This window comes from Hemitrygon akajei, unplaced genomic scaffold (genome assembly GCF_048418815.1).
Source record: "Hemitrygon akajei unplaced genomic scaffold, sHemAka1.3 Scf000074, whole genome shotgun sequence".
Taxonomy (NCBI): Eukaryota; Metazoa; Chordata; class Chondrichthyes; order Myliobatiformes; family Dasyatidae; genus Hemitrygon; species Hemitrygon akajei.
The window spans coordinates 4,061,347-4,085,626 of NW_027331960.1; the positions used below are offsets into that span (position 1 = coordinate 4,061,347).

The 24,280-nt window shown below is 40.1% G+C and overlaps 1 protein-coding gene across 1 annotated transcript in view; it reads left to right on the top strand.

Moving 5' to 3' along the window:
• The window catches only part of LOC140722311 (scavenger receptor cysteine-rich domain-containing protein DMBT1-like), a 39,223-nt gene that overhangs the window by 10,169 nt on the left and 4,774 nt on the right, over window positions 1-24,280 (top strand). Inside the window, exons 4-12 of the mRNA XM_073037097.1 lie at window positions 5,405-5,716; window positions 7,541-7,855; window positions 8,476-8,790; window positions 17,595-17,909; window positions 19,769-20,086; window positions 20,166-20,240; window positions 21,661-21,972; window positions 22,102-22,137; window positions 23,850-23,966. Coding sequence (XP_072893198.1) covers window positions 5,405-5,716; window positions 7,541-7,855; window positions 8,476-8,790; window positions 17,595-17,909; window positions 19,769-20,086; window positions 20,166-20,240; window positions 21,661-21,972; window positions 22,102-22,137; window positions 23,850-23,966 — 2,115 coding nt within the window. The remainder of the gene's footprint in view (window positions 1-5,404; window positions 5,717-7,540; window positions 7,856-8,475; window positions 8,791-17,594; window positions 17,910-19,768; window positions 20,087-20,165; window positions 20,241-21,660; window positions 21,973-22,101; window positions 22,138-23,849; window positions 23,967-24,280) is intronic.

Sequence of the window (24,280 nt, forward strand, 5' to 3'; positions counted from 1 at the left end):
AGGGGTTTCTATGAATAGTAGAAAAGAAAATTGCTCCGTAGTACATGCTGCCGTTTCTAGAGAGATACAGCTTCGACTATCGGGTTTCCGGAATCAGAATCGGAATTAATATTCCCGGCATTTGTCTTGAAATATGTTAACATTGTAGCAGCAGTAGAATGCAATACATGAAAATATAGAAAAAAATGTGAATTGCATTCGGTATATAATATCAGAGCAACATTATGCCTTTCGGCACATCAAGCTCACTCCGCCACGTCATCAGGGCTGATCCATTTGTTCCACATATGTCATGCAATGTGTGTATGTATGTATGTATGTATGTGTGAGTGTATATATATGTATGTATATATCTGTATGTATATATATATATATATATATGTGTGTGTGTATATATATATATATCATGATGCGTGTGTGTGTATGAAGTAGTTAATTTCAATAAAGAGTGCAAAAACAGAAAAAAAAGAATAGTGAGTTCGTGATCATGGGCTCAATGACCATTCAGATGGAATGAAGCGGCTCTTGAATTGCTGAGTGACAGCCTTTAGGCTTCTATACCCGCTTCTTGATGTTAGCAATGAGAATTGGCATGTCGTTGGTGGAGGGAGTCACTTTAATGATTGACATCGCCTCTTTGAGGCACCGCTCCTTGACGATGACTTGGATATTACAGAAACCAGTTCTCATGATGGGACTGACAAAATTTAAAACTTTTTCAGCTTACAAGATCCTTGCAGTTGTCTCGCTGTCGAAGACTGTGAGAAAGACTTAATGGTTTGAAAGTTAGTCAAATCAATTTCTCATGACTGCAGTCACGCAATTATCTCTCCATCAAATCCCATGAAGCAAACTCGGCTTACACGGTAGCAATTTGTACAACTGAGCCCTACTATGGTTTACGCACTCAGGTTCAGCTGTGATTTCTCCGCCTTTGACAAGGGAATCTGTTCTCATAAAATCCGGACAGCATACCTAATATATATTAATATACCGCCTAGCGATATTTTTTTTCAATATGATTCTTCGATTTTACTAACCTCCATTTAGTTAATTTTAGCAGTCCTTAATTTTTAAGTAACTTTTCCTAAAACTGGTAATTGCATTGGCTTGCTGGGCTTCCATCGTCTGGAACAATTTCTGCCTTCTCTTAACATCATCAACGGACAGATACTTCGCAGGACGATATTGGTATTCACTCGGGAAAACAGATTGTTGGAAAGGCAGCGTCTGATTCTGCATATTCTGTATAACTTTGTGATGGGGTAACCCCGTGTTTCTAATATACCTGATTAATTGTTCAAGTAACATGGAATATTCTTCATGACACAGCAGTGGACATTAAAGATATTTTTACACAGGGATTTGCATAACAGGCTTTCGTAAAGGTGAAACACATGGGTTGCAAGGGAAGCTGAATGATTTTGATATTGCGCTGCGCTGCAGGAGACAGAATCCAAAGATAGAACAATGTTTGTCTTATTGTTAATCTGTGACCAATTTTTCATCCAAAGGTTGGTGCTTGAACTTCCGTGTCTACGATGTGTATCAATAACTAGGAAATAAATGCTTGTCGTAAGATTATCAACTGTTTAGAGGAAACGAAATTGATAGATATTTAATATATAATACAACAGGATATGGTTAAAAAGAGAAGATTGTCACTAATTAGAACTTTATGCAGCTGTGGTTAATCCACTCGTGATACAGAAATATTGCTGGGAATTGAGTAACTTAATGGAGACAGATTGGATAACTTGGAAAAACGTATTATTCAGTGAATTAAGTTTTTTTTTGAAGTTTCTCTGTTAAACATCTGTACATTGAATCATAGAAGCATTCAGTGAAACGCGTCTTATAAGTTGAAGACGAACATCGGCCATGATACGACACAGTATATTCACCACTCACCAACCCTGAATAACGTGAACATATTTTGAATGTGAGTAAGCAGGAACATCCTGAAGAAGCATGCGCGGTCTTTGGCAGAACGGAGAAACACCTTACAGACCGTGGAGGGAATTGGATCTTGATCACTGGCGCTGTACACTGTTATAGTAAATGCTACGCCAACGTGTGACCCAAGATGAAACGTGGTTTGATTAATGCATATATATTATAAGGGGGCAAGAGAGTTGGACTTAACAATTGTGTAAGATACACAATGACAAATATTTAATCTTATGTGAATATGGGGACATGTTTAAGATCTTTTAACAATAGATAAAGCTATTTTTCACCAAAGCGGACTGAGATATTACCCTATAGCGCATATTAAAAAACATGACTCGTTGCATAGACAACAGGTTCGGCAGCGGGCTAATTGCCGTGGATTGTCTGTCCGGAAAACAGCGCCTTTCTGCTGCCGACTCACTTGCCGGAGTGCTCGGGAAAAGCGACACAACAAACTTCTAAACTCGTAAGTCAACGATTTGTTTGTTATGTCCCCCTCTCACTGTGAAACTCCGGCACCTCTTGTTCCCTAATTAGGGAGAGAGTGAGCCTGTGATATGACACATTATCGGCTGCACGTCGTTTTTAGGATACTGCAAGTCTGGGTCTTTATTGATAGTTTGCTGCACGCTTGAGTGGTCGATAGAGGTTGCTGATGTTTTATGTCGGTGGGTGGGGTTATCGCTGAGTTGCAGCTGCTTGTGCGGGGGAGGGGGAGCTGGACGTGTTTCGGTGTTCCAACGTTTTAACTGTTATTCAGACTTTAGGACACTCATGTTTTCGTCGATGTTTGCGAAGAACAATAATTTCAAGATGTATATTGTCGACAATTCTGTGGCATTAAATGTAACTATTAAGATACCGGAAATCTACAGAAGCCAACAAAAACGCTGCTGGAACACAGCACAGGGTCTCAGCATCCATGCAAATGAGTAAACGATTCGGCGAACACTTCTTAGAACAGTTTGGAAATGGGCAGTCGTCTGAATGAAAAGATGGGAGGTGATGAGGAAATATAACTAGAAGTTGATAGGTGAAAGCAAGTGTTTGGGAAAACTATAGAGACGCGTAGAAGGAATCTGCCACAGGAAGGTAGTGTCAGTTCAGAGAAATGGAAAGAGGAGGGATAGCAAGGGATGTGCTGTGTAGGTGAGACGCCATAAGAGGCTAGAGTGGGGAAGCGACTTTTTAACTCCAAGGATGAAACCATATTTATGCCATCGGCATCAAAATCTACAAGAACGGTAAATGAGGTTTTGTTACTTCAACCCGAGTGTGTCCACATCGTGGCACAAATGGAGCTATGGACCGTCATATTGCATGGGGAGTCGAAACTAAATTATTGACCCATGGGGAAATTCCGCGTGTGAGAGAGAAAATGAACTGCAGATTGACGAGGTCTCACTGATGTAGTGGGGGCAGCATAGAAACAATAGTTACAGTAGACGAACTTAGCATTTCGTACGGGAAATGTTACCTTACCTGGAAGGACTCAGTGCAGCCTGTTATGGAGGGGAGGAAGGAGGTGAATGAACAAGTGCAGAATTTTGACTGCTTGCAGGGATAAATGCCCGGTGAGTGATTAGAGGGGAGGGATAATTGGAGAAAGGAACTACGGAGGGAGCGATGTCTGTAGAAAGCGTCGTGTGCATACTTAGGACGGGAGGCATAAAAATTAATTTTGCGTAGCGTCCCTTTTGAGATGGAAGAAATTACGAGAGTCATATGTTGGATGTGAAGCCTCAGCGCTACCTAATTTCAACGGTAGGGAACAGCATCACTGCATTGTTTTCCAATGTAGGGGCCGCCGTAGATATGAAACTAACATATAAGATGACAGAGGCACTAGTAAAAATGTAAAGATGGAAGAAGTTCGAGAATCTTTTGGAATGGCGCTTTTGTAGAAAACATAGAAACATAGACTAGTACAACACATTACAGGCCCTTCGTCCCTCCGGTCCTCAAACCCTACCTCCAATATAACCCCCGCCCCAATTTAAATTCCTCCATATACTTGTCCAGTAGTCTCTTAAATTTCACTAGTATATCTTCCTCCACCACTGACTCAGGCAGTGCATTTCACTCTCTGAGTGAAAAACCTTCCTCTAATAACCCCCCTTGAACTTCCCTCCCCTTACCTTAAAGCCATGTCCTCTTGTACTGAGCAGTGGTGCCCTGTGGAAGAGACGCTGATTGCCACTCTGTCTATTCCTCTTAATACCTTGTACATTTCTATCATGTCTCCTTTCAGCCTCCTTCTCTCCAAAGACTAAAACCCTAGCTTCCTTAATCTCTGATCACCCTCTCTCTAAACCAGACAGCATCCTGGTAAATCTCCTCTGTTCCCTTTCCAACGCATCTACATCCTTCCTATAGTGAGGCGACCAGAACTGGACACAGTATTCAAAGCGTGGCCTAACCAGAGTTTTACAGAGCTGCAACATTACATCGCGTCTCTTAAACTCTATCCCTCGACTTATGAGAGCTAACACCCCATAAGCTTTCTTAACTACCCTATCTACCTGTGAACCAAAAGGTTGATGAAGGTGGATTAAATATAACCATATTGACAAAATTCGCCAACCATTACTTCTTTGAATGTCAGTGCAGTCAGTTAAACAGGCGATTCTTCTTCCCATCAAATCCAGAACAATATTGAGTCGGTCTTGACTGAACTTAATTACCGTGTTTGCATCCCACGCCTTTATAGAATTCCGAATGAGAAATAATGAATGTGGACTTATTATTTAACCATGATCTCTTCGTCGAAAATAGTAACTTAGTTTCATCAAATTTATTTCATGTTTGAAGTATTTATCTCCTATATATAACGCTTACTTCATTTTTTTGTACACACGTTTTTCAATGAATACTTAATTCCACCATAGGGCGACGACGGGGGAAGTTACAGTATATATTTTTTTACAATTCCATTTCCGCGTATTCTCTTTGAGAAAAATGAATGATGCTTTTAGAATTCCAATACAGACGTCACCGTATCTGGAAATAATAATTATGGTGATGATGATGATGATGATGATGATGTTGATGATAATAATAATAATAATAATAATAATAATAATAATAATAATAATAATAATAATAATAATAATAATAATAATAATAATAATAATAATAATAATGATGTTCTTACTTTTTTCCTTAATTATAATGATATGTTCATGCCTTTGGTATCATACCATAAGAAATATAATATAATTTCTTATAGTAAAAGAGGATATAAAAAACAAATAAACGTGTTAAGAATCTATTATCTAGCCTTAATTAACGCCAAAGAGAGAAAGTAATTATGATACTCAGTTCCGATATCCCATTATGACATTTGGACGTGGGAAAAACGTGCCATCTGTTTTAGAACCAATTGGGACTTTATATGCAATGAACACAATAGGAATTCCCTGCATATTGTTTAAATGGTCTTTTTCCTCAGACCACCGAGCTCCAAGATTGGTGTCTGGAAATGATGAATGCTCGGGAAGACTGGAAGTGCAATTCGGAGAAACCTGGAAAACGGTGTGTGATCTGCACTGGGATATGAATGATGCCAACGTGGTGTGCAGTCAGCTTCAATGCGGAGTCCTTGTTGCTGTGCGGGGAGGAGCTTATTTTGGAGAAGGAACAGGACAAGTTTCGACTCATGCCTTTGAATGTCAGGGTAATGAGTCGAGGCTATGGGACTGTCCATTTTCCTCAGGAACTCATCGCTGCACCCATGTGAATGATGTCGGTGTGATCTGCTCTGGTGAGTACCTGGGATCCAGGTGTCTATTATCGACAATTCTCCCATTAGCGATTTGCAAATTGCATCAGCAGAGCACTGTTCGATATGATTTTCATCTGACATTGACGGACAGATTAAGAGGGTGAAAGTGCCGGAAGAATAAAATTGACTTCAATTTGGTTTCGACGAAAAAAATTAGGATATTTGAAGACTTCAATAAGTTGAAACAAAAATCACCAACAAAAGCGTAACAATTACGCTGTTAAAATCACATAGCCTGGAAGTTTGTAGTTTCGCACATTTACTTCTGCATCAAGACACTGAGTGTCCTTAATGACGTGAAATTTGTTTCATCGGGGAACTTAATGGCTGGCGTTATGCACGATGATACACGCTCACAAAAACGTGCATGTTAAGTTGCGTTAAGTTCACAAAACATGCAGAGACATACGCATTTCTATGTTTGTAGCAAAATAGTTGGTCACGCAGCGTTATTATAAATTAAGCAATACATTATTGCAGTGGAAAATATATAAAAAATGCGAACTGGTATATTCCTTTAGAAATTGAGTGTGAAATACATGTCGCAAATTTACTCAGCACACCTTTCAAATTATACCGTACACCTTAACGTAAAAATTAATAATTCGAATAAATTTCATGATACTGGATTTTGTCACATGTCTGAATACAGACATAAAACTGATGAAACATTAAAATGCAAAGTAGATTTTGTAGCAATAAAACGGCTATCTCTAATAACACAAGTCAATGAAATATGATTTATTTCAATAGTGATACGTTGATGGATTATTGAATATTGCCCGAAACAATTCTCCTTTCTTCTGAACGGAACGACACAGATGAATTGGTGCGGAACTGTAGATAAATACAAACCATTGTTTTTGCCGCACAACTTCGAAGCATGCATCTGCACTAGTATTGATAATAAATGATTATAGCGAGGTAACTTGTTGCAATAGCGTCGGATTTTACTGCTAGAAATTTAGAAATATTGACTGTAAAATGATAAAAAAACAGCAGAAAAATAAATAAAATATCAACTATATAGCTGTTAGTTGAACGATAGATAGTTTGTGAATTCACATAGTTTATAATCATCAGCGGACATTTGTTGGAACCTAACGTGATTAACAGCTTGAAAGTTGCTTATGAACCTAATAAATGAGTCGTCAGTGAAATTAGCAAACATGGAAACAGATAATGGAAAAGTGCAAAGCAAATATACATCACAAGCATCAATTTAATCGTCAATAACGAAAAATAAATTCTAAAATGTCCCGTGTGTGTGCTCAATATTTGAATGCATGAAGCATCCTCAAATATAACATATAAATAAGAAAATAAATAAATATAATACATATGCATATTGGCCATTGAGTGGGAAAGAACTGCATGGGTCGAATATGGTGCTGAATAATGGTATTTTCAACTCGGACAGAATATAACATTTAGAGTGATGGGCATGAAACTGAACGATCAACAGAATCAGGAGCACTGTATAGAAATCAGACAAGGAAACCCTTCTTCACCTGCATGGCCCAATGTTTGAAACAATCGTATTCATTCTGTTAAATATCCTTCAAAAACGCGAGATTCCTGTCGTGGTATAAGCAGATTATTCACAACACTTAAAAATGCATTTGAAAAATGATTGCGGGTCAAACAGATTAAAAAAATAACATGTCTGCATTGTGCTATACAGTGTTATTTTCGCGAAGCTCTGCCGAGCAGACGCACTGGATGGCGGTCCTATCCTGTGCAAGTTTTTTTAATTAGTTTATGTTGCGATTAATTAACTGACTTCTTTTATGAATAAAACAGGGAATGATGTAGCACGGCTCGTTGATGGGGACAACAGATGTTCCGGCCGGGTGGAAGTTCGGCACGGGGACCAGTGGGGAACACTTTGTGATGATTACTTCAGCTTGGAAGATGCTGCCGTGGTCTGTGAACAGCTACAGTGTGGTGCAGTAAATGCAACTCCCAGAGATGCATACTTTGGCACAGGAAACGGGTCAATGTGGAAGGATGACTACATTTGTTTGGGCAATGAGTCCCGATTAGCTGATTGTCAAGTCTCAGCGTGGAGTCAGATCAGTTGTTCGCATGGAGATGACGCCAGCTTGATCTGCACCGGTGAGTTGTTGAAGCGTTAGGCTGAATGAAACCTTTCTTTGGTCGTAGAGATATCCATAACAGAGACAAAAATAAATAAATAAAATTTCATTCAGGTGTATCCAAAAATTTCCTGCAAAACCATGTCATGAATCTATTTTTTTTTTGTGGCAACAATCGGTGTTTGCAATTTGGACTGTTTTACTGTGGATATCCAGATCTTGAGTACACAGTGACTAAAACCAAAATGTGAGGAGAAAATATTTGAAAGTGCAGAGAATTATGTCAATTACTGTTTCAAGATAGTAATTTTTAGTACCATTTTAAAATCTGTAAAAATAAAGATGTAATATTTGCAGGTGAGTTAACTCATATTATAAACCTTTGAAAAAAAACGATGACTGATAATAAAAAAAAATAAATGGCTTCCTTTATGTTCGGCGAGTAAGAATAATACCTGAAACAGCTCTGTGCATGTCTTTTTTTATCCTGCGGATTCAGAAGAGAGGTTAAATGGCTTCTGGGGAAATTGCCTTGTAGGAAATCGGTGTATAAATTAATTTTTGCCGCTAATAGCTGAACATATCTGGGACACATTGGCTAATTATTAACTGTTTTACACAATCCCATCCATATTGTAGATGAAATGTGGACTCTGCGGCTGACCGAAGGGGGAAGCCGCTGCGACGGCCAGGTGGAGGTTTATGAGAACGGCAGATGGAGCAGAATTCAGGATAACTTCTGGAATATCAATGAAACCAACGTTGTCTGTAATCAACTGCGTTGCGGTGTGGCCACATCCTCCTATATCGCCTCTGGGCACAGAGGGAAAGAAGGGCCCGTGTGGGTGACCGACCTTCAGTGTGAAGGAAGCGAATCACATCTCCAAAATTGCAGGACTTCCATGTTGAATCGGTCTTCCTCCGACATCATCGGCGTTGGCGTCCTGTGTTCAGGTGAATAGCTTGGAAAACTGGAAATTTTAATTTTTAATATCGTGTGGCTATTAATTATATATAGATAAATTTAGACACACTGAGACTTGCCGATATTTATATCTCCATTTGTTTATTCAAATCGGTTGATAATCATATACCCTCTTGCAGGGTTTCCAATTTATATACCCACCACAGCTCCTACGGCATCCCCGCTCCTAAAACATACGAGCGAATTTATTGCACTCAATTAACTTAGTAGCTAGTACAAGTTGGGAAGGTGCATAGAAAACTGAGCACGAATGAATAAAAACGTATTTATCTGGACTAAATGTACAAACTTCGCATAGAAGTTCAACAGTAATTCTGCTTCGCTAGAACTACGAAATTGCTGCAATGTTTTCAACGATTTATCCATAATTTGGGATATGTACTGAACGGGATCGTCCTGGCAGTTCGACAATTTTTCAATTGATTACAATTAAGTACCAAGGGTTCTACCTGCTTTATCTCTCTCTCTCTTGCCCCAACCCCACCCACACCCCTCACTTATTCCCTCTATGTTATTGCTAGTCTCATTATTTATCCTTTCCAAAATCAGACTTCCATTCAGATCTCAATATATGATGTTTTAAGTTAAAGCAATGGCACAATCGAGAACCGTGAGGTAATGTTACAACTTGGTCAGACCCCACTTGGAGTACTCTGTTATGTTCTGGTCAGCTTACTACAGAGAAAATGCGGATGCTGTAGACGGTGTGCAAAGGAGATTGACGAGGATTTTGCCTAGATTGTTGAGCGTGCATTCTGAGAGTGGGTTGAGTGAACTCGTCTGTTACTTCTTGGAACGACGGAGGGTGAGAGGTGACCTGATTGAAGTGCATACAAAGATTATAGAAATTATATTTTGGGTCATTTCTTAGGAGTGAATTGGTAGTACAACGGGGCATTCTTTTAAGGTTATTGGAAGTGGATACAGAGGGGATGTAAGGGATAAGATTTTTACAAAGAGAGATGGGTGCATGGAATGCACTGTCAGTGTTGGATGCGGATACAATAGGGTCTTTTAAGAGACTCTTAAATAGATACTTTGAGCTTAGAAAAATTGAGTGCTATGTGTTGGGGTATTTATATGCAGTGTAAAGAGTGGGTTACATGCTGGGCACATCTATGTTCTTTGTCATATGCTGTGAAAAAAAGGAAATTGAGTTGCTCAAGGAAGGGATTCTGGAGGGGGAATTTGAAACAAGAAATTTGCAAGTAAGTGAAAAAACGAAGCGATGGTACTGAAGCCCGGCATTATTTCTGATCGGAACCATTAGGGATAAGGACTCAAATAAAAGTTCATATACGACGGAAATAATTGTCTTTTACTTCAAATATGTTTCGCTACAACTTTTAATGAAATAATTTGGTGATATTTTTGTTCGTGCACTAATACCGTTATTCATGGATTTTTTTTTTCTTTGTGCATCAGTATGTCTAGTTACCAGGAGTGTCTGACAGAGATCAGTTTTGTGATATTAATTCTGAACCAACACTAATCGTTTGTTATATTCCGTCGATTTTCTCTGAAACTCTAGTCTTGATGTTTCAATATATGGGATGAAATTGGTTGTCTATATACTGGTGCATTCAGTTATATTCTTTTGTATAAAGTGACACATACTCGTGGGCATAAATGTGATGCATATCAATGGTATCAATCCCCTATGCTGGCGATAAGACGGGAAGGCTTTTCAATTTACGGATGATCTGAACTGCTGATTCGAAAAAAGTAAAAGGTGGAAGTGTGTGTTTCAGAATACCCCTAGGTGGCGGTTCCATGTTGCATTATTGTCAAAATCCTGTTCCCGGTACTTAAACAACGAACAGTCAAATGCCGTGCATTCCATTTACCTAGGGAGTTCCATTCCGCCACAATCCTGACCGGATAATGCCAGCGGCTGATTACAGTCAAGCGCTCGAATCAGTGCATTATTCAGTATACCTTTCATTCCACGAGCACCTTCAAATCGGCGACTTCAAATACGATTATTTAAAGAAAACACGAACTAATTACCATCATCATTTAACCTACAGCAACAGATATTTCAACTCAGCAGATCACTGTCATAGCAAGATGTAGGGTGCCTGGAAGTTCAGTTGATCACAGAGCTTGACAAACTTTTCAGGTCAGTGCGACTAGGCAGAAAAATGGTTCGGCACAGCCAAGAAGGGCCAAAAGGCCTGTTTCTGTGCTGTAATGTTCTATGGTTCTAAATGGTTTGCAGACATTTCGGCTCCAACAGAGAAGCCATAATCAGTGCGAACTTGGGAGTGTTGTATCCTCAGAATACCGGCTTATATATATTCCTCAGGGGTCCCAAATGGATATTGACTACACATCGTAATCTGATTGTCTAATTCAAAACTATGAGCATTTAACAACAGAAGATTCTAATTGGCTATCTTACAGGGGGATCCGTTAGAAATATTGGTCTCGAGGTCACTAGGGATTCGTTGATTGTTGACGTCGTGGGTTATCTTTTATTTTTCCTAAGCTTTCAAATATCGGATCCATGGCGATGTGTCTGTTGATGGATCCTTCTGTAGAAAACCACGCTTCGAAAAAATCTCACTGTGTTTTTTCTTCTTGCTTGAATCCGGTCTCAGGATGTCTTCCAGTTAAAATGGTGTCCTTTTACGTCTTCATGAGTTGAATCTAGCGAAATTGAGTCGTACCTTCTAGCTGATTTTCATGTAGAGTGATCGATAGATTTCTTCCTGTTTGACTGACTTATACTTGTCGCCGTCACTACACTGAATTTTGAATGTATCATTTGTTCCATCAGTGATATTTTGCTGCACTTTGTGTTTTGATAGGTTCATCCTGAAAGCTGCAGCAGGTTGTGGGTAAATTTGATGCTATCGCATAAAAAAAATAAGACATAGCAACAGAATAAGGCCATTCAGGACACTGTACATCCAGGGCATATGTACAAAATTAAGGGAGGAAGTTTAGTGGAGTCATCAGGGTTAGGTTTTTTACACAGATGGTTGGAGTGCCTGGAATGACTTGCCAGGGATGGTGGTGGAGGCTAAAACATTAGGGGTATTTAAGAGCCTCTTCGACAGGCACATGGATGAAAGAAGAAATGGAGGGTTATGGGGTAGGGTGTGTTTAGTAGTATTTTTTTTTAAGGATTATATGGTCGGCACAACATGGAGCGCGGAAGAGCCTGTACTGTCCTGTAGTGTCCTATGGTTCTATGGAATCTGCTACGCATCTATCAAGGTTGATCTCGGATTCCAATCTACACCAAACACCTGCCTTCTGGCCATATCTTTTGAAATTCTGTCTGATCAAGTAACAATGAGCTTCCGCCATAACTCTCCATACCGACTTGGCTCCTCCGCCGTCTGTGGCATATCATTACAAATATTTACTACTAGATGGCTGAACATATTCCTCTGTACCCTTCTTTTAAACGGGCGCACCTCAAAACTGAGGCTGCGTCATCTACTTCTGGATACCCACACCATAGGAAACATCCTCTCCACACCCACCCTATCTTGTTCCGTCAACATTCAGTAGATTTCAATTGGATACCTGTGAGTATAGATCCACCTGTCGGACACAGCTCTTATGTTAACGCTTTCCTTCCCGGAATCATCATCGTCAATCTCCTCTGCACTCTCTGCAATAGCAGCACACCCTTTCAGAGAGATAGGGCTAAAACTGCTGAGAATAGACCAAGTGCGGTCTGTCTAGTGTCTTATAAAGATACAATATTATCTCCTAGCTTTTATATTCTATTCCACTTGAGAGAAATGCCAACATTACATTCGTCATTTGCTCCACAGACTGAAGCTCTAAATTAACCTCTGGTCGTTTTTCACGTGTACTCTTAAGTCCCTCTGCAACTCTGATGTTTGAAACTTCTCCCCAATTAGATAATAGTCAGCATATTGCTCCTTTTTTTCGAAATGTGTTATCATACATTTGGACTCTCAGCACTACCTACCACTACACACTTCTTCGTAATATCAGCAAGCTTTGACCAACAAACCCATCATCTGAATCACCGAAAGCAATGTGAAAAGCAGCGGTCCCAATACTGACCCCTGAGGAGCAGCGTGCGTCAATGGCAACTAATCAGAAAGAGCCGCTTTCATTCCCACTCGATGCTTCTTACCGATCAGCCATTCCGTTATCCGTCTCCGTCCCTTTCCTAAACGCCATGGGATTTAATCCTGTTAAGTAACGTTATGTGTGGCACCTTATTAAATGACATCGAAAGTCTAAGTAAATATCCATTGCCTCACCTTTTTCCACTTTACGTATTGCTTCTTCAAAGAACTAACTCTAACATATATATCAGACAAGATTTCCCTCAGCAGAAAACATGCTGACATTGACTTATGTTATCATTGTTTTCCAAGTACCTCGGAGCATCATCATTTATAAGAGAATCCAACAGTTTCCAAACCACTGTGGATCGGTAGACTGGACTATAATTATCTCTCTCCTTTCCCTTCCTCCTTTCTTAGAGTGATATTTACCATCATCCCGCCTTCCGGGACCATGCCAGAATGAAGTGATTCTTGTAAGATCACGACCAATGCATCTGTTATCTCTTCGGAAATGCCGAACATGCCCTTACCCTAGAAATTACCTAGGGTTAACTAGGTAGCTCTCTATTTTTCTGAGCTCCATGCACCTGTCCAGGAGTCTGTTGTAAGATGCTAACGTATCCTCTTTCACCACCGTCGCCGGCAGCCCATTCCACACACTCGCCACTCCCTACATTAAAAAAAATACCCATGTCATCTCTGTACCTACTTCCAAGCACCCTAAAACCCTGGATAAAAAGAAAACCTCTCATAATCTTATGCACCTCAATCATGTCACCACTCATCCTCCGGTGCACCGAGGGAAAAAGGCCGAGATCATTCAGCCTATTCGCATAAGGGATGCTCCCTCGTCCAGGCAACATCTTTGTAAATCTTTTCTCCACACTTTCCAAGGCTTTCACATACTTCCTGTGGTAAGGCGACCATAACTGAGGAAAATACTCCAAGTGGTGTATGAACAGCTTCCAATGCAACTGCAACATTACCTGTCGGTTCCTAAACTCAGTCCCGCGATTTATGAACGCCAATGCACCGGAAACTTACTTAACCACGGAGTCAAACTGTCCAGCACCTTGATTGTCGAAAGGACCCGGACCCCAAGATCCCTGTGATCCTCCGCCCTGCTAAGAGTCTTACAATTAATACTTTGTATTAATTTTTGCATCCTATCAGTTTTGCATCCTATCAGTGTCCCTCCGACAGCCCTCTATACAATCCACAACACTCCCAAACTTTGGTTCATCAGCAAACTACGAACCCATCTGTCCACTTCCTCCTCCAGAGCATTTATAAAAATCACGAAGAGTATATGTCCAAGAACAGATCACTCACCCACACCACTGGTCACCGACTTCCATGCAGAATAGGAGTCATCCACAACCAGTCTTTGCCTTCTGTGGGCAAGCCAGTTCTGAATCCACAAAGCAATGTCCCCTTGGATCCCCTGTCTCCTTATTTTCTCATTAAGCCTTGCTTAGTGTACCTTTCTAAATACCTTGCTGAAATCCATGAAGGAAGCTTGACAATTTTGGAAGAGATTGCAGAAAGTATAATCAAGCGACGTAGTGGACAAAAAGCTTCGCTTCCAGATGGGCTCAATCCCTTTTATGCCCACTTTGACTGTTAAAATCTGGACGAGACATCAGGAATTCCCGAAGCCACCGATAATTCTGTGATTTAAGTCTGTGAGGCTGACATGCAATTAGCGTTCATGAGGGCAAAGTCACCAAAAGCATCCGGCCTAGAAGGGATCTCTGGCCATGAAGTTCAGACCTGAGCTGATCAACTGCCTGGCGTGCTCAGGGAGATCGTCAGCATCTTGCTTCTGCAGTCTGATAGAAGTACAAGTAAACGTCACATACCGATTTCTTATGAGAACCTGATGATCTGCCTGAAGATCTATCGGTCAGTTACAATGGCAACAACAATGAGGAAGTGTTTTGAGAATTTGTTAATGGAACATATCAACCTCTGCCTCAGAGGACACAAGTCCGTGTTACACAGGCGTGTAGGTGGACGAAACCAAGTACAGAACACGGGCGCGGAGGCAGATTTGGGAGGCGTTATTGACGTATCGAGGAGAGTCGGTATCGTTATCCGGGAGAGTCTTTACCGGGAGTTCTGGGTTTGGAGAGAATCCAGGAGCGATGTTAGACTTAGAACTGACAGTCCTTAGAACAATGAAACGAGGTTACTCACACCGGAATCGACCAACGAACTAGCAGCTCTTTGTTGTCTTTATCCTGCATTTTCTGAGTACGTTTTTAGTGGAATCTGGGACTGATCGGAAGTTAACTGAGGGGAGTGAGGCCCAATTCCGGAGGTAAATAGCAAGGTGCGGTTTGACAGAAAGGACCATGACATCCCATATTTGTCTATTAGAGCAATAGGTTCACTAAAGATGCCATCTTATTGGCTCTTCATATTATCCAGGGACACCTGGACAGGAAAGATACACACATTATAGGGTTGTTTCTTCACTGCAGTTCAGCATAAAATGCCACCATCCCCTTACAACTGATCAAAAAATTGAAGTCGGTTTCCCAATAACTACCTGTACAATTGTATCCTGCACTGCAGACCCAGACAATATGTTAAGAATGACAACAACGTCTAGTCTAAAATCTCCATCAGCACTGGTGATCCAAAAGTTTGTGAGCACAGCTTCGTGTTTCATTCGCTTTAAACTACACCTCTGCCATTCTCAAATTTGCTGATGACCCTACTGACGTACACCGAATCAAAGTTGATGACACAACAGCATTTTAAATGGATATTAGAAAAGCAGGAGTAGTGGTGCCACAGCTCTAACCTCCTCCTCAAAGTCAGCATGACAAATCGGAGGTATTCAGTACAGGAGGAGGAAACCAGCGGTCCATGAGTCAGGCCTCAACTGAGCATCAGATGCGGAGATGGTCAGAAATTTCAATTACACCCTGTTATTTTTTCGGAGGACCTGTCGGAGACGCAACACATAACTGCAATTACAGCGACAGCACACAGAGTCCCGAGTTTCTTGGGAGACTTCGAAGACTCGGCATGGTATTTAAAAAAAAAACAAAAAAAATCGAAAGGTTTGTAGTAGAAAGTATATTAACAAGCTATATCACAGCTAGGTATGGAAACCTCAATTCTACTGAAGGGAAATCCTACAAAAGGAAGTGGAAATCAATTTACTAAATATGCGAATTTCAGCGTCGTTTTTGGTGACATATACGTACCTTGATAATAGATTAATTTTGTACTAAAAACCCAGAACTAATAAACAAGATCAATAACCTGGGTCTCTGTTCCTCCCTCTGCAACTGGATTATTGACTTCCTCATCGGGGACAACAGGTAGGATCGAAAACAAAATCTCCTCCTCGCTGATAATCAACAATGACACAGCTGTATTGTCCTATATTCTCAAGCAGTGTCCTTTGGTCTCAGACACGAACAACATTGGAAACATGCTCTGGACATCCACTCTGTCAAAGCCTTTCATCATCCGATAGGTTTCAATGAGGTCACCCGTCATTCTGGTGAACACAACCCAGAGCCATCAAACGCTCTTCTTATGAAATGACATTCTAGTGAACCTCCTTTGGCCCACTCCATTTTCAGCAGATCCATTCTGAGATAAGTGGCCCAAAACGGCACAGAATATTACTAGTGAGGTCTCACCAGAGCTTCAAATAATCTCAGAATTACATCCATTGCACTTGCCTTAATATCCACAAGCTCACTATCGTTTGGAGAATCCTGCACAAGGGCTCCCAAGCCCCTTTGCGCTTCTTTTCTTTTTTGTATTTTCTCTCCAGTAGTTAGGAAACAGTCAAACCTTTCATTTTTTTTTCTACAAAAGGGCATGACGATACACTACCCGAAACTGTACTGCATCTGTAATTTTTTGTCCGCTCTCTTAAGAAAAATTTGTAATTCTGTGGCCTGTCACCTCTTCAAATCTAACTGACCCTCCAGCTACCTTCATATTGTCTGCAAACTTCTGAACAAAGTCATCAACACAATCATCCGAATCATTGACACAGAACATAAAATGAATTGGTCCAAAATCACTAAAATCACCACGTGTCGCCGGCGGCCAACGAGAAAAGAGTCCCTTCATTCCCGATCCTTGCCTACTGCCAATTAGCGACAGTTCTACCCATCCTAGAATATTTCCTTTAATACAATGGGCTTTAACTCGTTAAGCAGCCACATGTGTGGCCAGTTGACGATGGCCGTTTGAAGATCCAAGTACCACAAAATCAACCCATTCTCCTCTGACTATCCTGCTTATTATTTCTTCAAAATAATTACAACAGATTTGTCAGACATTTGTTTATCTTCTGCATTCTCATTGATAATAGACTTCAATATATTTCCAAACACTGAGATCAGGCTAACTGGCTTGTAGTTTCCTCGTTTGTACAGAAGGCAGGGAAATGGAAAGGCAGCAGATGTGATAAAACGTGAAAATACCAGCCGCTGAGTTCCGTCCTTAATGAGAGAAGCAACTCTACGCTTATCGATATGTTCTATTCTTCCAAACTTACATTTTATGTTTAGATTTCAAACATTTTTAAATTCCAGAATAATTGTTACATCCCGGCACAATACTTTTAAAGAGTAATACTAATAATTCCAGAAACATCTTTGGAAACGACAAACTGGTGATGTTTATAATTTCCAATATATTGATTTATTTTCCATGTTTCTGTTCGATAGGCCACTTGCAGTTACGGCTCTCCGGAAGTGAAGATTCATGTGCTGGTCAGCTAGAGGTTTATTACCGTGGATCTTGGGGCGTGGTTTGCGATGACTCCTGGGATCTGGTTGACGCTAACGTGGTCTGCAGACAACTGGGTTGTGGATATGCTTTGGAGGATAAAACTCACGTTTACTGCGGAAGACGCTCTCTCCCAGTTTTGTTAGATGAAATGAGATGCTCGGGTAACGAAACGTTTCTCTGGGAATGTCCATCAGCACCATGGGGCGAACATGACTGCAGTCAAAAAGAAGCTGTGACATTAACATGCTCTGGTAAAGAAAATTTGAATTTGTTAAAATTTTGCAGCACGCAGTGACTACGGAATTGTAATAAATAAACAAAGCAGGAAAGGAGACCATTGGGCCAGGATGAACTGTCAAAATGTTGATAATGCGTGAGAGCACACCTACGCAGAAACAATCAACTTATTCCCTACGTATCTGGAATGTTCATATTTCCCATTACTAATGTCATAACATTAATCACCCTGAGTTCAGTATTGATTCTGCCTAATAACTCTTCTGCCCTCGATCCAGTGTTTCCCCGTTTTCTTTACTCAAGCTAGGCAAGTAAAGAATCACCAGTCTATGCATCGATACAGTTTGATGGTCGACTGATTATTCACCAACTCTTTACACTACTCAAGGAGCTGTGAGAAAGACTGCACTGTGAGGCGTTCTTACAAAAGATAGATTCAAATGTTGAATCCAGATGTTGATTCAAATTCTTTCGACCCATAGAAAAGTGCGCCTGACTAAAATATGCAAGCGACTCTTAAATGCCCGATCTCCTGAGGAAATTCAATTACTTAGCCATGCACTGGGTAGTAGCTGTGAACATACAAGTAAGCAGAGCCAGCTGGTGACGAGAAGTAACATAGCAATCCAAACCAGGAGAGACGGAATAATACAATTTATCAAACTGGAAAATCCAAATTCCACTTAATAAAATCCAAAAAAAAAACAACTAATTGAATTCAAAACCATGCCGTTGTTGTTTTTTCAATTTCCACTGATCCTTTCTCCCCATGTTTCTTTACCTCTGCTTCTCACTTATTAAAGCAATTGGTAAAAAAAAAATCTGAAGTAAAAGTACCTCTCGAAACAAAATCAACTAGAGGAGCCAACGTTAGAAATTTGATACTGAGACTGGAAGGTTGTAATGTGTCCAGAGAAGACAAATTTTCTACTGAGTTTTAATGCAGCAGAGAAGAATAAACGTGAGATAACACGATCAGTGTAGTTGTGGCATAATGAAGTAAAGTGCCAAAAAGCCAGAAGCTCATGTGAGGTCAGCTTTTCTGAACTCAAAACACTATTTTCTTTTCAAAATAGTGTAGGTGATCACATTAGAATCTCCAAAGATAATGACTGGAATACATATAAAATGTTTTTTTTTTAAATCAATCCTAAAATCTGTTTCAAATACTGTTATTGAATCGGGGGATAGAATAAATGAAAATAATATTGTAATTTCACCTTTATTTCATCACAGTCTGCTATTAGTCTGGATTTAGTTGGTGCAGTCTTAAGAATAAGGTACTGAGGTACAGTCAACACATTTAATCACGTACCGCTTTTGCCCCGAAGAGCAAGTGACGTTTTGTCTCGGTCCACTTATTTCCAACGACTCAATTCACACTTTTCGTTAAGGACTGAGGATGGACAGTTTCTCCTTGCTCTTCAACTTCTTCCCCTAAGGAATTCAAATATTTACCTTTCTCAATTGTTGGCGAATCCGATGAGATTCCAGTATCAGACACTCAGTCAGCTATTCCTTAATTTTCCGTCACAAACCACTTCTCTCCTTTAAGTAATTCAGCACAATATATCACTCCGTGCGTCCTGGTTTCGCTTAATTTTGCTAATCTATCACTTCCTACTGAAGATGCACATTTTATTTGATTGTCCTAGCTCTACACACCACGTACACACACACACACACACACACACACACACACACACACACACACACACACACACACACACACACACACACACACACACACACACACACACACACACACACACACACTCAAAGACGGCTAATTTCTTTTGCTGTAGTAGAAAAAACGCGATTATCATTGTATTCTAATTTTCGAAAACCTTTGTTTCAAATGCATCCTTATCAGAGCACAAAAAGTTGCGCCTGCAGAACGGAGGTAGTCGATGCGAAGGAAGAATTGAAGTGTGGTACAACGGGACCTGGGGAACAGTGTGCTCCACGGATCTTGATGCCAAATCTGCAGATGTGATTTGCAAACAAATGAAATGTGGACCAATAAAAAATTTTTATCCTGGCTCATATCAATTTGGAAAGGGACTTGGACCTATATGGTTGGATGAGATTGAATGTACTGCACACGAATCGACCCTTTGGCAGTGTCAGTCACAACCGTGGGGAAAACACCAGTGTGACCATTCGGATGACGGAGGAGTTGTATGTGAGGGTAAATAAGAGAGTCTTTTATCTATTTACGTTTTACATCTTTTTGTATAAAATCGTCAAAATATCTATTTTGCCAACAGAAACCAACATGACGGAAGGATTCACCGAAAAAGCCTGCTTGCAAGAAAACACATTCTCCTCTTTTCCTTCAGAAGGTAACGAATTCGAAACGCCTTTGCTGAAATCAGAAAACCTTGTATAAACGTCGCTATTAGAAAAATGAATTTCGTTCCTTTTGCCCTTTACGAAATTGTGCCCGCATTGACTAGAATCCTGGTTTCCCTTGGCTCTGTTCAGCACTGCCAAATGGGAGTGTCTAGTGAAAAATTCCATTCCCAGACAGAAGATAGAGGGAGTTAATTGGAAATAATTGGGAGAATTTGTTATCTGGCAAGATTATAAATGATATGCAGTAATTGTCTTATGACCAGCTGGACGGACTTGGGAATCGGTATTACCTGGGAAGGAGGGAAGTGAACGATGGAATGTATGGGGATATTAAAAGGTGAGAGACATTGCTGGTTTGATCAAAATAAATGAAGCAAATATATGTAAACCGAGGGATTCATAAATGCGGTCGGGCTACAGGCAATATAGAGAGATGAATAAAGGCTGCGATCAATAGATAAAGATATCTATTTGGTTGGAAATATGAGAAAAGGAAACATCAAGGTATTTTGTGTTACATTACCAAACTAACACAAGTGGTTAACTAGATGGAACATAGGGCGACGTATGTTCAAAGCCTACAATTTATGGTTGGAGTTGAAAGATATGCATGAGCTGTATCCGACTATTTTCTTCGCCGGCATGAACTAAAGACAGAAAAACGGCGGCTGATAGTGTCTTCATGGTCTGGTTGAGCATTTCGTGATGAAGTATGAATTGAAGAGGAAGGTCTGTGACTTGCCTTCATTAATCGGACACTGATGGTAAGAATAAGATATGTTGCGTGTTCATTCAGCAAGGAATTGACTGCAAAAAGTGTTCGTGGATATGTAAGGCAATGGTTTCAAATTATTTATATTGCCATTCGTTACATTTCAAGAAGCATGTGGGGGCTATAAATGAGACGTACTCAAAGTCTGCCTGGATACGAAAGGACGGAAACACTTCAGACTCATTCTGCGGACCTAAAATTAGTCCTAATAGATGCATAATATTAGGTGAGACAGGTCAGGTAGAGAGTCTGAATCATTGTAAAAAAAATACCAAATATTAACGGACGTATTTAAGGTGACAGACGACGGCTTAGATGAAGTGTTAGAGGAAAACCTTTATTCGTAAATTGAGCATGATGTTGCTTGGAACGGGCTTTGAGGAGTGATATAGAAATATTTACAATTACCGTCTTTGATAGGCTTTCCGCTGGAGTAGGCAAGTGTAAATATTTGACCGATATCGATTATATGAGGCGGAAGAGAGGTGGCATAATTTGCATAGTGTTGGATTAAGAAATGGTGTGCCGAGGTGCCTGCCCTTGCGTTCTATAATTAGTTCTATTTTCTCTCTGACGAACTTCAGATTCCCAGGTTAAGTATTAAATACATTTTCATTTTATTCTTTCATACCTAGATGTTCCATTGCAACTTGTTGGCGGCAGTCACAACTGCTCCGGAAAGCTTGAGATACGGTTTAATAAAAGTTGGGGCACGGTGTGTGACGACTCTTGGGATCTGGCCGATGCCAATGTAGTCTGCAGACAGCTAGGGTGTGGCCTTGCTCTCTGGCCTCCAGAAGAAGTTAAAATGACCCAGGTAGCCGCTGCTGTCTGGCTTGATGAAGTAAAATGCACCGGAAGTGAATCGTTTCTGTCCAGCTGTCGTTCCTCATCATTTGGTCAACACGACTGTGATCACAAAGAAGATGTCATCGTTCTTTGTTCTGGTATGCTTTGGGCTTTGTCTGACATTTCAATTTCTCTCCAACTGATTTGTAAATTTCGTAATTAGAAACATCAAATATAAACACCAACAGAGATGCGTTTGTTGAAACTTCTTTTCAATCTGTACACAGGTTCCAGAGTGACTCCTGCTGAACGCAACAATTCAGGTATGGATTTTGACGCTTAAATATCGCATTTATGCTGCAGATATCAAGAATTGATTATTCGTATTTCCTAACTGCTAAGTTCACAAGAGATGATTTGGAAACTGCATGGGACCTTGATTGTCTCGCCAATAATTTTAAGCAGGAATATGCAGAATTCTGAAAAACTTGAACTCCACTCCCGTTCAAACATTTTTTGTGACTCAACTTGTAGCACATTCGATACTCTTGAGAAAGTTTTGATTTTTGCAGATAGTAAAAATTAAAGTTAAAAGGAAATTTGTTATCAGATATCCATATATCGTCATATACTGCCTTGAGATTCATTTTCGTACGGCATTCAGTGTACATACATAGAGACATAACAGAAATTCTAAAGAAATTCTCAAAAACAAGCGCGGAAAAATAACAAACACCAAAAGGCAACGAAGTACGCAAATGGAAAACCAGCAAAAATGTCAACAAATGGATCAGTAAAAATTAATACTGAGAACAAGAGTTGTGTAACCCTTGAAAGAAAATATAGATTGTGGAATCTGTTCACTACTAGAATAATTGAAGTTACGCACCCTAGCAGGATCATGGCTGTTGATAGATAATAACTATTCCTGAGCCCAGTTGTGTGAACCCAAGGCTCCGGTACATTCTTCCTGATGACATCAGCCCTAATAGAGCATGGCCTGATGAGTATTTAGTCATCCTGCGACAGCGCAGCATGTAATGTGTGCTCAACGGCAGTATGATTGAATAATATTTTGGACCCGAAATAATATTCAAGATTTGGTGACGATCTGTAAGAGTGCAAGTGCTCAGTCTTATTTTTGAACCCTTAATGCATGCGTTGAGGAAGAAGTATCAAGGCTATGAGGTCCTATTTCCTCTGTTTTGCTCTGACTTCACAAAGACCAACATCGCATGTGGACCTGGCCTATAAATGCATATTTGGAATGAAATCAATTGCACTACTGCTAGTTACATACAGACTGCCAGCAGTAATAATCAGCAGCTTACCAACATTTTCTGGATCCATTGCGTGTCGTATGGGTTGCCTTAATCGAGTTAGCTCACTCCACTCCCACAGCATTCTCTCCTCAGCACTCCCACAATGTCCCAACTCACTCCCCTTCCACAGTTCCCTCCTAACCCCTGTGGCCCTCCCTCTTCGCCACAGCTGAGGGGAATGTAGTAGGTGATGGAAGAAAGGAGAGTAACGGAGGTCCAAGAGTGACACTATCTTTAAAATTATTATTTAAATTATTAGCTAATTATTAGCTAAATCTCTGTTTGCTGATTAGAGGCGGATAAGAGAAAAAAAAACCATAGATAAGTACGTTGAAATAATTTCTTCCTGGAAATGTTTTCATAAAATTACACTCACTTCCCTTCTTGCTGTTCCAATCCAGCAATGTGAGGGAAAATAGAATTTGAACACGACGTTGCTTGGGGTGTTTATCCTGATTTGATACCAGGTGGCTGGAGAGAACGGTTATTGCTCTGGGAAATACTTCTGACATATCCGGCTTTATTGTGAAATAGTCCTTGTGTTTCCGCTCCGCTCTTTCTCTCATGAAATGTATAGGGATATAACTTTCAAAAATCGTGATAACTGAATATGTGATTAAATTCATTAAACATCGCTCAAAATTTCGATGCATTGGATCTATAGTGTTTGCTTTCTGTTTATTGAAATATATGTTTTTACGTTTCGTTTAAAGCTTTTGGAAACTGGACCCCATCCATCATGGTTACTGTCTGCATAACTCTTGGATTAATATTCATCATTGAGTTTTTAATACTGTTCACGATAACGTGGAGACGATCAGCAATCAGTGGTGAGGGGCAATCTTTACATCGACCTTTTATTGTGACGCTTTCAGTTTGTTGGGGTCTTCCCAAAAAATATTTTTGTGCAGAAAAGACTAAATTAAATATGTTTTCACCGCTTTAGTTCGAAATTAATTTGACTTCTGTGAGACATTTATAATGGTGGCTTTCACTGTCCCTTACTGTTCGTGGATTAATGATAAATTTTCATTATGCAGTAATGGAAATTGAAGGTTAAATCTGATTTGGTAAGTGGCTGCTTCACTGTTTATTTCACTGTAAAACATCCATGCGCTGAACATCTGGACGTATAAGTTTCAAA